Below are 16,090 nucleotides of genomic sequence, written 5' to 3' on the forward strand. Positions count from 1 at the left end.
AAATTGACCATGTTTGGAAGGGTGACAGAACGCGTCGGGAGACAGCGTGACGGGCATTTTGAGACTCGCACTGTCGCAGTCAGCTTTCGCGTCGAGCGTATCTGTTCCACTGCCCATCATGCACATCCAAACCCTAACAATTCAGGGTTTCAAGTCCTGTGAGAATAGCATTGTAACTCTAGGATACAGTCGTACTGATACTCGAAAAGATCGCGACAGGACGGAAATTGAGCCCTTCTCACCTGGACACAATGTCGTTGTCGGGCGCAATGGAAGCGGGAAGAGTAACTTCTTCGCCGGTTAGTATCTTGGGGTCTGTCAAAGGCCGCTATACTGATTATCTAAAGCGATTCGATTTGTCTTGGGAGACGCATATTCATCTATGTCGCGTGAGGAAAGACAAGCATTGTTGCATGAAGGCGTATCCGTCACTTCAACACTCTCGGCTTATGGTACGACAAACCAATATAAACATCACTTATTAGTAACCCATTTTGCAGTCGAAATTGTGTTCACCAATCAGCCTGCTCGTTTCCCGACCCCAAATCCCACCGTAACTATTCGACGAACCATTGGTCTTAAGAAAGACGAATACACGTTGGATAAAAAGAGCGCGTCCAAGGCAGATGTGATGAGCTTGCTAGAAAGTGCCGGGTTCAGCAGAGCAAATCCATATTACATCGTACCTCAAGGCAGAGTAAGTAGATGAATAATTATAACGTACAGAGTAAAATTAATTGCGCCATATAGATTACTGCTCTTACAAATGCCAAGGATCACGAACGCCTTGCTCTGCTTAAGGAAGTAGCCGGAACTAAAGTGTACGAACAGCGCCGCACCGAATCGCTCCGAATCATGGACGAGACATCATCAAAACGGCAAAAGATCAGCGAACTCCTTGACTACATTGATGGTCGTCTAAACGAACTAGAAGAGGAAAAAGAAGAGCTGAAGGAATACCAAGAGAAGGATCGAGAGCGAAGATGTCTCGAATACGCTCTCTTTGAGAGGGAATTGCAAGAGGTTACTGGTGCTCTCGAAGAATTGGAAGATGAACGGCGGGGAGAAGTTCACGGCGTGAATGTAAGGCGCGAGGCATTTAATGAACGAGAAAAGGAAATACAGGCACTTGAAGAAGAAATCAAACAAACGAAGCATAGCACTACGACGCTTTCGCTGAGCAAGCATGGCTTTACTAGCGAGATCAACGACCTTATCCGATCTCGGACAGAGTTAGAATGTAATATCGAAGACTTACAAGCAGCGAAGGAGCGTGCCGGTGGGAAACGGGAAGAACTGGAGGCCGAACTTGAAGAAGTCAACGCTAAGATAGCAGAGAAGGAGCATACTCTGCAAGCACTGAACCCGCGATGGGATGAGCATCGAGCTCGAGAAGCAGAGGAACGTCTTCGCCTCGACGAGGCTCGTGCCCACCTCGAAATGCTCTACGAAAAACAGGGTCGACTAAGTCGCTTCCGTAGTCGCGCAGAACGCGACCAGTTCCTCTCGGCTGAGATCGCTTCTCTTCGTGCTTACAAGGACAAGCAATCGGTCAACTTGAGGGCCGCAGAGCGCGATCTCCTTGCTTCACGCGATGCATTGGCTGCGCTTTCCAAAAAGTCGGAAGACGTACAAGGACGTTTGGAAGACCGTCGCGATAAGGGACGCGAGTTGTCTGAAGAGCTTTCTAAAGTAAAAGACAAGCATGCAGAGCTGTTGGAAAAAAGGAAGGAGCTTTGGCGTGAGGATGCCAGGCTCACAAGTACAACTGGGCACGCTGAGAATGAACTGCGCCAGCATGAGCGTGACTTGGCGAGTATGATGGACAAGGTTTGTTCCATCAAATTATCGCCGTTTACTTGAATGCTGATTGCCGCCAGGATACGGGAGCCGGCCTACGATCTGTAGAAAGGATTGCGGAGCGACACGGCCTTCGTGGTGTTTATGGTCCTCTTTACAAACTATTCGAGGTAACAGATAAGAAATTTAACACGGCCGTCGAACTCACCGCTGGCAGCAGGTGAGCATTCCTACCGAAGCTTAAATATAGTTAAATACTTACTCGCCGTATAGTCTATTCCACGTAGTTGTGGACACAGATGAGACAGCGTCGCGTGTACTCGACATCATGTTAAAGGAGAAGACGGGTCGTGTCACGTTCATGCCCTTGAACCGCCTGAAGCCGAAGGACGTCGCATATCCCAATGCACCAGATGCCATCCCACTCATCAACAAATTACGGTTTGATCCCATACATGAAAAGGCGTTCAAACAAGTTTTCGGCAAGACGTGCGTTTGTCGTGACCTTTTCATCGCCGCAGCATATGTCCGCAGCCACAATCTCAACACCATCACGCTTGATGGAGACAAAGTCGACCGCAAGGGATCACTAACTGGTGGTTATCATGATGTGCGGCGGTCACGTATTGATACGATTCGCAGTGTGCAGTCGTGGCGTGAGAAGTACGATTCGGACAAAGCAACGCTTGCGGAGGTCAAACGCGGGATTGTAGTAATTGAACAGGAGATCACGCAACTTGTCGGTCGTATCCAAGTCCTCACCACGCAGAGGGAGAAATTGCAAAACTCTCGTGACCCACTTGTGGAAGAGGCTACCTCGTTAACAAGAGAGCATGAGCGCCTGAGGGATAGGATTTCCAAAGGAGAACAGGATGTTGACGAACTTCAAGCAGAACTTGCTGGATTGCAGGTGAAGATTAACGACCAAGAGCAAGAAATGAAAACGCCCATGGCTAGGGGTCTCAGTCCCGAGGAGGAAATGACGATTGCTCGATTGACAAAGCAAGTTGAAGCACGACAGGCAACTCTTGTCCAACTAGGCAAAGCTAAAAGCGAGGTATGTCTAACTACTAGTTCCTATCGAATACCCACTGTTTATTCAGATTTGTTATCTATTTCCAGCTGGGCAGCCAGAAGAATCTCCTTGAGATTGAGCTTAATGAGAGTCTCCGCCGTCGAAGGGAAGAATTGCAGGCAAAACTAGAATCTCTTGGAGAAGCGGACTCTGGGGCAGCATTTAGCGCAGATGACTATGACGCACGTGTCCGAGAGCTCAAGGCATTGAACAAGTCCATTGCGGATCTGCAAAAGAAGTCAGCTGGTGCGTATATTTCCTTTTTACAAGCCAACATTGTCTGATAAATGCAAAGATATGGACAAAGAGAGTGATAAACTCTCTGTGAAGTTGCAAGAACTCCGGACGAAGCTTGAGGAGATGCAAAACCAACAATCAGAGGACAGCAAAGGCATCTCAAGGCAACAGAAAAACACGGAACGATATATCGCAAAGAAGCAGATGCTGATAAATCGTAAGGATGATTGTAATCGCAACATTCGCGATCTTGGTGTATTACCTGAAGAAGCGTTTGAGAAATATACGAACGACAAGCTTGATCGGGTGAGTTTGTTTAACTAGACCAATATTCTAGCTTTCTGATAAAGATAACTTTTCCACTTAAAGCTCGTCAAGAAGCTGCATACAGTGAATGAAGGCCTGAAGAAGTTTGCACATGTGAACAAGAAAGCATTTGAGCAGTATAATAACTTCACGAAGCAGCGCGATCAGCTCCTATCTCGGCGCGAAGAGCTCGACAAATCAGCGAAGTCCATCGAAGAGCTCATTCAGGTGCTCGATATGCGCAAAGATGAAGCAATTGAGCGGACATTCAAGCAGGTTGCCAAAAACTTCGAGGAAGTTTTCGAGAAGCTTGTACCTGCTGGTAAGGGGCGGCTTATCATACAGCGACGCATTGATCAGGTAAGGACGATGTGCTGTTGGCCCTCACCTATTCTTTTGACATATTACGTATTTACAGGACGAGGACGACATGGAGGAGGATGAGGATACTCAGCGATCTTCGGTTGACAACTATACGGGAGTTTCGATAAAGGTGTCGTTTAACTCGAAGGTCGATGAGGGTTTGCGCATACAGCAATTATCTGGTGGTCAGAAGTCGCTGGTAGCACTTGCCACTGGTGAGTTTGAGGTCAGGTCTTCAGTGTCGATGCTAAATTATCTCCAGTCTTTGCAATCCAGAAGTGTGACCCAGCCCCGTTCTATTTATTCGACGAAGTGAGCTTGGTTGACCGAACTATCAGCATTGGCGCTTACGACTTTGGTAGATTGATGCGAACCTGGATGCTCAGTACCGAACGGCAGTGGCATGTGGGCACATTTTTAATTTTGAACATTGATGAAGTTCTCACGTTTAATAATAGCTATGATCCATGAGCTATCTGCTTCCGCGCAATTCATTACGACCACGTTCCGCCCAGAAATGCTTGTCACCGCGGACAAATTCTACGGTGTGACGTTTAATAATCAAAAGGTTAGCTCCATTCGGAGCATTCGGAGAGAGGAGGCACAAGAATTCGTTGATCAGGTACGTTTGGACGCCAAGTGACTCCGGATTTGCTCAACTCACGTTCCGACGATTGTAGGAGGCACAAGCGCAATAATTTATTACGGTTCTGTTAGTTTTTTTAATTCGTAGATGCCTCTTCTTTGTACATTATTGACTGTGTAGTCGCCGTCGTCGTTGTACTAATTTGTGCCCATTCGTCTGTTCTGTTTGTCTCCGAGTATCGACTGTATTGCTAATTGAATTGCTTCCGATTTAATTGGGATGCTGTGCTAGTTTACCTCATTTGTGTTGATTGACCAGTTCACAGATAGGGAAATAGAGTTTGTCTTCCGCGTCTTCGCTCGTACTCTGCCTCTAGCCGTACAAAGACCAAGTCGAAGATGATGGCCTCGGTAACTTCGCTGGCGAAGTTTTGCGAGCCTGGACCATCTGTCGATAGACAGAATCCAACTAAATGGAGACTCAGGGTCAAGTGCCGCCGAAAGAAACGCTTTCTGGTCATTGGCGATATCAAATTTCAACGCGGTTTCATAGTCATATGTCATCGGGTCCGGCACGCCACCCCTTTATAACCTCGGTCAGCCCCAGAGTGATGTTCGCTTTAACGCCCTTCTACTTGCGTTCCTTCTTTCTGGCCATCTCGTGCTTCTCGTCGGTCCACGATGGAAAAGTCAGTTGCGGCAGAGTCGATGAAAGAAGTTTCTCCGACGCCTTCAATGACAGAAGCCAGTCGTGATCATGAATTGCTCAAAATTGATCCTGCAGAGGAACGCAGAATTGTGCGGAAGCTGGATTTCTGCTTGATCCCGCTAATGACAATGTTCTACCTCTTGTCTTTCTTGGTTAGTTCTTTCTTCTATCTTGTAAAATCTACTCTACTGACAAGCGCTCATTAGGATCGAGCAAACATTGGTACTGTGCTTTTCTCACATTTTAGTAAGAGTGCATCATTTGCTAAACTACATCGTTCTAGGCAATGCTCGCGTAGCAGGCTTGCAAAAAGACCTCAAGCTCACAGACCATCAATACCAGATTTGTGTCACGGTTCTCTACGTGTGCGGTGCTTTGACTTCTTCCCCATTATGGACGGAAACCTGACAATGCACTATCCGTATTTAGCCCGTATATCGCTGCAGAGCTCCCTTCCAACCTTCTACTAAGGCGGCTTGGGCCTAACCTTGTGATGCCCACAATCCTGACACTTTGGGGAATGGTCTGTGCCCTTCAAGGTGCGGCCCCATCCAGACCAAGCGCATCGTTGAATACTTGAATGATATATATAACCTAGGCGCTGTCAAATCTTATGCCGGCCTGGTCACGATTCGAGCCTTTCTCGGTCTGATCGAGGGCCCAATGTTTCCCGGGATTGTGCTGTATCTCTCTGGATTCTACACTCGGAAGGAACTCTCCGTCCGGTAAAGCGACCTCTTCAATGAGTATTAAAATATGCTAATAATTTCCACGAAGCATCGCCCTGTTCTTCTCCGCTGCATCCCTTTCTGGTGCATTCTCAGGTCTGCTTGCAGCTGCTATCATAAACATGGACGGTATGAGAGGACGACCAGGATGGGCATGGATTTTTATTTTGGTTGGTTCTCACTATAATTGGTCGTGATATAATTAATAAACCAAAAATGCACAGGAGGGAACATTTACCTGCCTTGTTGGCCTATGTGCCTTTTTCTTCACTCCATCAACACCCCAGGACGTGCGTTTCCTGACGCAAAGGGAGCGAGAGTACGTTTTCCAACTTAAAAAGAGAAGCTTTTGAAATAAAGGAAATTGACACGTACTTTCAGTATTGTAACGAAGCGCCTTATATTGGATCGTCCGACGACATCGCCGCTTGATACGTTCTCTTTCTGGCAAGTTTGGCGATCCTGGTCGTCGCCTCAAGTCATCCTAGTGTTCATTGCGCTTTTCATGAACGGCACAACACTCTATGGCGAGTAGATTTCTTGACGGGGTGAATAACAGAAGTTGATGTCTCTGAAATAGGGCTTGCTCTGTTCTTACCGTCCATCGTAAACCAGCTCGGATTCAGCACTACGCACACGCAGTTGATTAGTGTCGGACCATTTGCCGCCGGATTTGCCGGTAAATATATCTTCGCCCACATTTCAACATGAAGTTTAACTCTTTCCGTAATAAGTGACGCTCATTAGCTCGTATCTTTCCGACCGACTAAGAAAACGTGCTCTATTCGCATCGATAAATGCTATCATTGCTATGGTTGGATTTATTGTTTTCCTCCGTATGTTTTGGAATGCATTTTCTGTGTTGGATCAGCTGACACTTTCATGTACAGGTTCGACATCAAAGAGCATGTCATATGGTTCATTATTCCTTTCTGTATCTGGGACATATTCATTACCTCCTCTTCTCTCTGCATGGATGGCGAACAACTCGGAGCCACATTACAGGAGAGCAACAAGTGTTGCCATGGGTTTTGTCGCGACTAATGCGGTACGTGTCGGAATTGTACCGACAAGCGCATGTATTAAATCATTATAATTGACAGGGAGGTATTTTGAGTACATGGAGATATCCAACAAAAAGTGCACCACGCTTTACGGATACTACTATCATGAATATCGTCTTGTACGTTCCTTTTCCTGCTCTCAGTCATTATGCCTCCACCCCACTTCATTACACTGCTAATGATTCATTCTACACCCGTAGCTCGATCCTCATTCTCGTATTTTCCGTCTTTAACGTTCTGTACCTTACGTGGGCGACGCGCGAGAAACACCGCAGGCGCGACGAGCTACTTGCCCCGTATGTCAACAAGAATGATAAAGGTGCACCGCAGGATGGTGGAGATCGTGCATGGACAGAGCTTGGGGATAAGCACCCGGATTTCCGATACGCGTTATAATTGAAGGAATTTACTACAGCAGTCGCTATTTACTGATTTGTTGCCTGTTCATCCGAGTCGGTACCCTACGATCTGTATATGCGAAAGCTTTTAGGCATCACATATTTGTATAACTATCCGTAGTCATAACTTCCTGTATTGATGTGAGAAGTCCTGACACAGGGTGGATAACATGCTCATAGGTCAGCTGGAAATGTTTTCTGGAGATGTAACTATCATGATTGTGTTTGGGCGAGTATTCACCGCAGTTTGGATGCGAAGTGCAACCTCAAATCACCCAGCTCAATTATATGTCGTGTGCGTCATGTCTCAGACCATTTCATATTCGCCGACTATTCGCCATATCATTGTTACTGTATATATTGTATGTATTTAATTCTATTTGCTACAATAACAGTATGTCACAGACAAGCACAGCACAACTGTCCAAGAATGTCTTATAAAAAGTCCATGCATACATCATCGTACATCACAGCTCCTGGAAGGGATGGGAGATATTAAATCGTCGCAGTCAGCATGGATGCAATGTCAGAGGATGCAAAGAGAGGTGAAACAGTCCCGGTTGTCGTTGGCGCCGGAGCCGCCGTTAGTGAAGTAATTGACGTCGAGACCCCACTCGAAATGGGAGAGGTGCCTACAAGGGGGGAGGACGAAGTGCCAACTTGATTCACGACACCCGTCGCAGCAGAGGTTGGCACTGCCGATCCAGATGTCGATGTCAGAGAACTCGCTCCAGCACCGGCCGTGGTGGCCGTAAGAAGGGGATCGTTCGCGGTAGTAGTGAGGAGGGGGTCGTTTGCAGTAGTAGTAAGAAGGGGATCGTTCGCAGTGGTAGTAAGGAGTGGATCATTCGCGGTAGGAGTAAGCAGAGGGTCATTCACGCTGCTTGTCGAAAGCGTCGCATTTGCAGAAGTTACAGCGCTACCAGAAACAGCAGTGTCTGTTGGCGAGTTGATCGCTGGAGAACCGGGCACAGTAGCATTCGCAGCAGGGTTCGGAACCGAGCCGGTGACAGCGGAGCTAGGTGGTGTTTCAGTTCCGAGAGGGGCACTTCCAGTGGCCCCAGTCTGAGATGTTAGAGCTGTGTTCGTGGAAGGGGGGTCCTGTGCTCCGGCCACGCTCGAGCCCGCTGCCGCAGTGTTGGTGGTAACCGTGACTGTTACGGTTACTGTGGTCGCTCCAGAAGCCCCTGGTGCAGCAGATCCTGCAGAGCTGCCAGACGCAGAGGTGGTTGAGCCGATTGCGAGCGGGTCCGTAGCAGAAGAGCCGGTCTCACTCGCGGTACCGCTCGGTTGCACAGAACCGACCAATGACGCTGGAATCGAAGTCGTTTGTATGTTCCCAATGGCACCTTGGCGCTTACGGAGATCTGCTAAAGAAGACTCCTTCGCGGGATCATTGGAAACGGTAGATACCGGTCCATCTTGGGCTTTGGCCGTTGCGGTTGCGGTTGCGCCGCTGCCAGATATAGATAATGAACCGTTCGTCTCGACAGCGGACGTCGAGTCGGACGTAAGGGAATCGTTTCCGGGTGTGCATCCATCGCTTCCGTCTTCACCGTCCGAGTCACCACCGGAACCACCCAATGCAGACGCAGCAGGCGATAGAGCATCTTTATCGGTACCGGAAGCGGCCACGGTCGACTCGGACTGTGCGGCCGTGGAGCTTGCAGAGTTGGATGCGGCAGTATTTGTGGCAATTCCATCTGTAACAGATTCACCAATCGAAGGACTCGCTACACCGTTCGAAGCAGACGAGGTAGAATTATTGTTTGCTGATCCATCCCCAGTGAGACCTCCTGTTGCACCTGTCGCTTGAATACGCGCAAGGGCGTCATTCTCTGTGTCGCAAGTGACAGAAGTTCCGCGCGAGTTGACAAGCGGCAGCGCAAAGCATTGCGTTCCACCCGCACAATCATTCACTGACCACGTTCCGCCCGTACATTGAGCGAATTTGGTGCCAACACACGCGTTTTCGCCATCTAATTATAGTTTAAATTTGCCCCTTCAGCTACAACAAGAAAACTAAGTGGCTTACCTGAACACGAGTCACCTGCTGTAAGGGTAGCGAACTTGGCATTAAGTGCTTGCGCGTCTCGTCCGTTTGCTAGGAGGTCAGACGAAGCGAGGAAGGTATTTCCAAGAGGGATACCTAGAACAAGAGGCAGGACTTTGAAAGAGGCAAGTGCGAGTAAGGAGTTGCGTGTGGATAGCATGTCTGTTGTAGATTTTGACTTTTTTAAATGAATGTTCAACTCAATGGGGAGGGCCCGGCCCTAAGAAATCTGGTAGGTAAAGAAAGAAAGTCGTATGCAAGGGTCGAACTGGAAGAGAACGAAAGACACACCCCTCACATATCCGAAGATTTATATACTGCGCCTGTAGCAACTTCGTGGAGACGGCGGACAAACACTAACAAAAGGGAGGACAAAAGGACAATAGACTCGGCAACGGGTACCGCACCCTCATTTTTTGGCAACCCTATGTGGCCTATCTACACTATTGTTGCTAAAAGAAACCCCAGTGATTATCATGAGCAAGCTGATACCTTGTACGAAATACTTATCGTCGTAGAAAGCATTTGGTAAAAATATGAGAATTAAAGTTTCCGTAACGGAGATAGAATTCCGCATAAGGAGAATATCTTGAGTTACCGAGAATCACGTGTCACCCACGTCGAAATTCGAAACAGCTCGCTTTTTTTTGTCCTTCGCCTCTTGACCGCCCGCGGTGTCAGCTTTCCACAGGCAGCCACGCTGACTTTGGCTAATCACAATATGATCTATTCGGACATACTCTGAAACACGGGAGCATCTGGTAAAGCGTTACACATTTCGCGTTGAGGAATGTGCCAATTGCACATTCCCGGTGCTACCACTTTCATAACGAAGTTAATGCTCATCCGGATCAATCTATCGGCTCGTCTGGACGCTAGAAGTATTTAAAACAGGGTTTACTCCGCATCCAACGATTCAGTAACAAAGTTGCCCTACAACCCTCGCTCAACGTTACCGCCTACCATCGACTCACTAGCACTGGCATGTCTTCAAACTCAGTGGCTCGTGCAGAATCTGTGATCCTCGCACCCGATGACACGTATCCGTTCTGTATCACGGCTAAGCGTTACACTTTGCCTGTGTTTGAGGATCGCGAAGAAGCACTTACGCTTATCTTCTTGCATTCGACCGGCTTTTTCAAGGAGATCTGGGAACCAACCCTTGAAGAACTGCTTAAATGTGTTGCATCCCAACGACCCGCAATAATTCGAGAAGTATGGGCGATTGAATGTCCTAACCACGGCCAGTCTGCTGTCCTAAACGAGGCAACTTTGCAGCTGCCGGAAAATCAAAACAGGTGTACGTTTTTTGTTTACTAATATTAGCCGATCCTAACCAATCGTCACATTCACCTTCCTCACTTTCTTCCTTTTTATTTGAAAATTAGTTTCGTGCAAGAATTATGCCCTAGCTGTCAAGCGGTTTTTGCTTGCCGCACCTTCGAAGGGCGCTAAGGTTGATTTCAAACGCCGAAATTTAGTGGGAATCGGCCACTCACTGGGTGCAGTTGCAATGTAAGTCATACTCCAAAGTCTCTGAAATGACTGACTCAGGGCTATACAAGAACGATATTGCAGCACCTAGAACCCCGCCTTCCATTTAGATCCATTATAATTGTAGAGCCACTGCTTAGTCCTGGAGGTTGGAAGTATTTGGAACAACTGTGCTTTAAGCTCGTGAGAGGAGCATACGAGAGGCGTGATGTCTGGCCGAACAAAGAGAAAGCCCGTCGAGCATTAAAAGATGGTGTCGTCACTAGAAAGTGGGATCCGCGCATTTTGAACGTCTTTGTTGTAAGTACATCTCTTGAATTAGACAACTACATCTTCGAGTCATTGACACATTCGGATCGCTGTAGGAATATGGACTGCGAACACACCCCGGAGCGAAGTTTGTAAATGCGCCGTATTGGGGTATGACCCTTTGTTGCACTAGAGAAGAGGAGGCTGTACGTTCCTGATAATCCTGTATTCGTGTGTTTGTCCTGAGTATTCGCTCAGGCCATGTATAGAGATGTTGATGGTGCCACCGAGTCTGTTGCTTGTCTTAATGAAGCTTGCTCTCGTCTTCCGGTGCATATCATCCTCGGGGCTGAGAACGACCATATGTACGTGTAATTTCAGCGACGATGTCGTCCGTGCTAAACTGAAGGAATAAAATATTTAGCCCTCAGGAAGTACACAATGCAATTATTGATCCCTTGTCTCCCCGTCAGTTCGCTTCAATCTCACGCGTCGAGAACGTTGGGCATCTAGTTCGTCTTTTTCTGGACATTTGTTCCGCGCTTATTTTAAAATGTCTGTTTTAGGTGCCGCAATGTGCTCCGGCAGCACTTGCTGAAATTATCCACAGGATTTTGGTTAAGGGAGCTGATCCTCCGACAAAAATAGGCGGACAGATTACCACGCTTGCTAAACTCTGAGTGCCTATTCGTGAGTCATTCCTCTCGATTGTACCAGATTGCCTTCTATTTCTCTCTGACGTCACGTTCGTGTTTGTAGTCCCCTATCGTAGTGCAGGGATTGCCACTGACCGTGGGACTCGAGAATCGCGTCTATTCTCGTCTGTTTATTTTAAGCGTATCGGTGTCCTCCTTGATAAAATAACTCTCACGATGATGGTAGTCTCGCAGTCTACTGCATCGTTTCTCTCATGCATTTAAAGCCTCCTTTTGATAGCTTCGGGGCCATTCTATCTGGATCAGTGGCCAGAGCGATTGACTCAATAGAACGGGTGCCTATCAGTCAGTCCCCCTTGCATGTTTCCCGAAACGCCGTGTCCTTCATGAGAGTCTACTTGTCCGTGTAATCGTTTAATTCTAACACCCTTCAATCGCGCTGAACTGTCGAGATGTTCATGAGGTTTACTATAGCTAGTCCTCTTTTCAGAACACCGCTTCTCTCATCAACATCCTTTCTCACCAGCGATTCGGCGACACGATGATGAGGTATCTCTAAGTCGCGACGGGTGATTCTCCCACAGTGATCCCTAGTGAAATGAAGTTGCGATGGGCTATTGACAAGTGCTCCACCGCAGCAGACTTGTACCTGACAGTCGGAAGCGAAGGCCTTTACAACAGTATCTGTGGGGGTAAGGATGCCTTGGCCGTCTTAGCTCTTAAGCAGCCACAATCAATGTGTCCCAGACCTATGGAGTATGTTTTCGATTAGCATATGTTTCCGGAATGTTATGATCGACAGGTATTATCATGACTTTTCCTGTGAACCAAGGCCATGAAACGCTCAAGGTGCGTTTCTGGTTCACACTCCCATAATTCTTGCCTTCGGGTCGACACTCCCGCCCAGATCCACAGAAGCGAGCTGTACTTTCCGGACTATTACTATTTCTTTAGTCCTCTATTGGCTATCCAGAACATTTACTTCAGTTGATGCGTGTCGTTGGGTCAGGGCAACTCCGGAGCACCCACGGCAACACAGATTATCGTCTCACCTACTGCTGTTTCCCGCTCTATCGGTGTGGCGGACTTCCGTTTCCCTGTGGACATTGCTATTCTTCATAGCCATGCAGCACTCTGACTGGCTGAAGGATATTATGCATAGGTCCCATCGATGAGAACACTCCCGCAACATAATATGTTGGTGATATGTCTGTCGGAAGCTGTTATTTTTAGAGATTAAGTGTTATTTTTGGCACACTGCCTATGTCGAGGAGGCCTATAAAATCTTGCTCAGCTTTCTGGTTTATTCTTCAGATCCTTTCGAGTTTCTCTTGTCAGTTGAATCGTCTCGCCTCTCACCAGCCGCACAGCCAAAAATGTTTAAGTGCGCTGTTGCTACTGTTGCACTCGCGACTGCGGTTACTGCAGCCAACTACAAGCGTGTTACTTGCCCGGATGGGGTCAACACCGCTACCAACGAGGCTGTACGTCCGTTCTCTGCTGTCGTCAAAAGTTATTTGACTTAACAAATATTCTTCAGTGCTGTGTGTTCTTTGCCCTCAGGGATGATTTGCAGAACAACCTCTTCGAGGGTCAATGTGGGGAGGATGTACACGAAAGTCTTCGACTGACCTTCCATGATGCCGTCGGTTTCTCCGGCTCGGGCCAGTTCAAGGGTACAGGAGCCGATGGATCGATCATCCTGTTCAACGACACTGAACTGCAAGATCCTGCCAATGCTGGTATCGATGACTCCGTCGATGCTCTTGCACCGTTCTTGATGCGCCATGATGTGACTGCTGGTGACCTGATTCAGTTTGCCGGCGCGTTGGGCATCACGAACTGCCCTGGTGCACCTCAACTGGAGTTCCTTGCGGGCCGACCGAATGCAACCTTCCCGGCTCAACAAGGAACGGTTCCCTTGCCACAGAGCCCGGTTGACACCATTCTTGAGCGTATGGAAGACGCTGGATTTAGCGACGCAGAGACAATTCACCTGCTCGTGAGCCACACAATTGCACGTTCCGACACGTTGGTTCCTGGTCATGAGGCTGTTCCATTCGACTCGACGCCGTTCACATTCGACCCTCAGATTTTCCTTGAAGTCCTGCTCAAGGGTGTCGGTGTTCCCTTCGGGGTCAACAACTCTGACGGGGCAGAAGTCGACTCTCCCCTCCCTGCATCTGGCGAGATGCGTCTCCAGTCTGACTTCGCTCTTGCTCGCTCCACGCGTACTGCTTGCGAGTGGCAGTCCATGGTTGGTGAGTATCGACTGGTTATCAATTTTAGAGCCAATTTACTGATTCGCCACCAGCGGACCAGCAATTGATGATGAGCAACTTCCAGTCTGCGATGGCGAAGCTCGCTATCAATGGACACAACCGTAACCAGCTTGTCGACTGCTCCGAACTCATCCCAACACCGATTGCTCCAGTCAGCTCTGCTGCTACGTGAGTATTCTTTTTCGTGTATGAAATAGGCTCGTTTGACTAACGTCTGCTTTCTAGATTCCCTGCTGGTACTAGCCCAGACGACGTTGAGCAGGTCTGCCAAGAGCCATTCCCGTCCCTCGTTGTTACTGGAGGACTGGCGACTCAGATCCCGGAGTGCCCTGACGGTGACCTCAACCTTGCCGACTGCCCATCTTAAACAATCGTTTAACAATCACTCTCTGGCGACATGTATTTATGAAATGTCTTGCCAACTTCGGTTTATTAATCTTCATAGGATGTAATTATTCGGGCGTGTTTTGTAGTGAGATGTATGTATATAATTATTACGTTGAATTGGTTGATGGTATTAACGTAATATGGAGTGTGCAATGACGCTTGAATAGTTCTGCTGCTGCTGCCGATTAAAAAAAAAGAAAAGACATATGGTCTAGTTTTTGGACAAGTCCTAATGCTGCGCTACATTAAGTGTAATCAAATGAATATCAAGACATGGAGTTGGACTGGCAACAGCATGCACTCACTTTCTAGCCTACTTTTCTTCATGTAAGAAGCAACAGTGCATATTCTATTTCAACACAAAAGGCGTAACTATAGACCTTGGACCTGGAAAGCATTACATTCGGACTGGACTGCTGCAAAGGCACTAGTACTAGCAGGAGCATACAAGAATCCTGGGTGTTGTGGTTCACTTTCTCTTACCAAGGCTGTACTTCAGGTCCGCCTAAGACCAGTATTTTGGTCTGTCATAAGATGCATGGAAATTGTATTAAAATTATCTTTTTAAGATACTCCTAGTAAGAAGTAGATTGTAGTGAACATAGTAAGGCGCTTATATCTGGTTGTAAATCTTAAAATAAAAGTGCAATGCTCGTGACTGGCATGCATGGCAAACTATGATGATGAGAGGGCAAAATAATCTGATGTTCCTTCTTCAAATACTCGCAGAATTTTTCTTTACTTTACTTTTTTTAGTAGATTGAAAATGAAATGATGAATCAGATGATGATTACGCGACACTGTTTCCATCTTTGGTCGGAAACAAACTCTTGCTCATTTCTAATTCCTTACACAACACATCTTTCATCATGGAGAAAGGAAAAGTGCAGATTCTACACGAGAGGTGAGCGTTGTCTTCCACCATCTTCACAGGTGCTGATCATGGCTTACTGGAGCGTGATGTGCAGCCATGAAACTGGATAACTAAGGCATCTGTCGACAAGTTTTTGGAAGACGATAGCCAACTTGGACAAATGCTTGTTGCCTCGACTTTGCTCCACGTGGACTTTGCGATTCTAGAGTATGAATCGACCGAGTACTTTGGAGTGGGAGTCCATCACTTATGTTTTCTCGCGTAATGTCAACACTTTCTCTAGAACTTCATGAGAATTCACTTGTGCATGCGCGATCATAACGCCTCTTCACGCTGAGATCTTAATGCTTAAAGTAGGGTTCCGAAAGGTATCTATCACCCTTGCTATGGACGAAAGTCCTGGAACAAGGCATTCCTCTCACGCAGGACGCTTCGACATCACGATGTTAAGGCATTTCTGAGGACCGACACCGCATTTCTCTCACACTGGTACCTGACGAACACGACTCAACTATAACAGATCCACTCCAACAAGCGAGGAACAAAAGTATTGAAAACAACATTTGAAGGATAAGAAATTCTTGGCTTGCTTGGCTCATGAACTACTGAACTCAAAACATACCAAGACCTTGGGAATACCTTTGTCGATCATCCGTGTCTTCGATATGTTAGATCGACAGTATCGGCGTGCTGTTTCCTGTGAATAAAGAAATGAACAACTTGGCATGCGCTTCCGGTTTATGCACCCGCCAAATCCTTGTCTTCGGTTCAATGTTCTCGCCCGCCGTCACGGAGGCGCATCGTGCTGCCCGTACCATTACTGTTTCTAA

General features: G+C 47.4%; 6 protein-coding genes across 6 annotated transcripts; 5 read left to right on the forward strand and 1 right to left on the reverse strand.

Moving 5' to 3' along the window:
* Window positions 1–118: 118 nt before the first annotated feature.
* On the forward strand, window positions 119–4,424 carry FOMMEDRAFT_135096 (structural maintenance of chromosome protein 3; the record flags this gene model as incomplete). The annotated part of the gene is made up of 14 exons (XM_007267974.1): window positions 119–158; window positions 210–299; window positions 348–452; window positions 501–697; window positions 751–1,830; window positions 1,881–2,020; window positions 2,074–2,857; window positions 2,923–3,096; window positions 3,146–3,418; window positions 3,482–3,778; window positions 3,837–3,996; window positions 4,044–4,093; window positions 4,144–4,186; window positions 4,240–4,424. 14 exons carry the CDS (start codon window positions 119–121, stop codon window positions 4,422–4,424), a joined length of 3,618 nt encoding a protein of 1,205 aa, XP_007268036.1.
* Window positions 4,425–5,101: 677 nt separating this feature from the next.
* Window positions 5,102–7,263, forward strand: FOMMEDRAFT_89866 (MFS general substrate transporter; the record flags this gene model as incomplete). The annotated part of the gene is given in 14 exon segments (XM_007267975.1): window positions 5,102–5,227; window positions 5,282–5,297; window positions 5,359–5,440; window positions 5,505–5,614; window positions 5,674–5,800; window positions 5,853–5,973; window positions 6,028–6,122; window positions 6,185–6,334; window positions 6,363–6,364; window positions 6,384–6,482; window positions 6,538–6,639; window positions 6,694–6,851; window positions 6,907–6,986; window positions 7,068–7,263. 14 exon segments carry the CDS (start codon window positions 5,102–5,104, stop codon window positions 7,261–7,263), a joined length of 1,464 nt encoding a protein of 487 aa, XP_007268037.1.
* A 1,793-nt stretch (window positions 7,264–9,056) lies between these two features.
* Window positions 9,057–9,478, reverse strand: FOMMEDRAFT_88318 (uncharacterized protein; the record flags this gene model as incomplete). Its single annotated transcript, XM_007267976.1, has 2 exons — window positions 9,057–9,244; window positions 9,301–9,478. Coding segments are annotated over 2 exons (366 nt in total), but the record flags the coding sequence as incomplete, so codon positions are not given.
* Window positions 9,479–10,302: 824 nt separating this feature from the next.
* On the forward strand, window positions 10,303–11,741 carry FOMMEDRAFT_157868 (uncharacterized protein; the record flags this gene model as incomplete). The annotated part of the gene is made up of 7 exons (XM_007267977.1): window positions 10,303–10,618; window positions 10,707–10,833; window positions 10,884–11,112; window positions 11,178–11,267; window positions 11,320–11,426; window positions 11,486–11,573; window positions 11,628–11,741. The coding sequence occupies 7 exons, from the start codon at window positions 10,303–10,305 to the stop codon at window positions 11,739–11,741; spliced, it is 1,071 nt and encodes a 356-aa protein (XP_007268039.1).
* A 786-nt stretch (window positions 11,742–12,527) lies between these two features.
* On the forward strand, window positions 12,528–12,855 carry FOMMEDRAFT_157869 (uncharacterized protein; the record flags this gene model as incomplete). The annotated part of the gene is made up of 2 exons (XM_007267978.1): window positions 12,528–12,566; window positions 12,727–12,855. 2 exons carry the CDS (start codon window positions 12,528–12,530, stop codon window positions 12,853–12,855), a joined length of 168 nt encoding a protein of 55 aa, XP_007268040.1.
* A 238-nt stretch (window positions 12,856–13,093) lies between these two features.
* On the forward strand, window positions 13,094–14,366 carry FmMnP11l (manganese peroxidase 2; the record flags this gene model as incomplete). The annotated part of the gene is made up of 4 exons (XM_007267979.1): window positions 13,094–13,201; window positions 13,258–13,978; window positions 14,032–14,167; window positions 14,225–14,366. The coding sequence occupies 4 exons, from the start codon at window positions 13,094–13,096 to the stop codon at window positions 14,364–14,366; spliced, it is 1,107 nt and encodes a 368-aa protein (XP_007268041.1).
* Window positions 14,367–16,090: the final 1,724 nt, after the last annotated feature.

The sequence above is a fragment of the Fomitiporia mediterranea genome (genome assembly GCF_000271605.1).
Source record: "Fomitiporia mediterranea MF3/22 unplaced genomic scaffold FOMMEscaffold_8, whole genome shotgun sequence".
In the NCBI taxonomy this organism is placed as follows: Eukaryota; Fungi; Basidiomycota; class Agaricomycetes; order Hymenochaetales; family Hymenochaetaceae; genus Fomitiporia; species Fomitiporia mediterranea.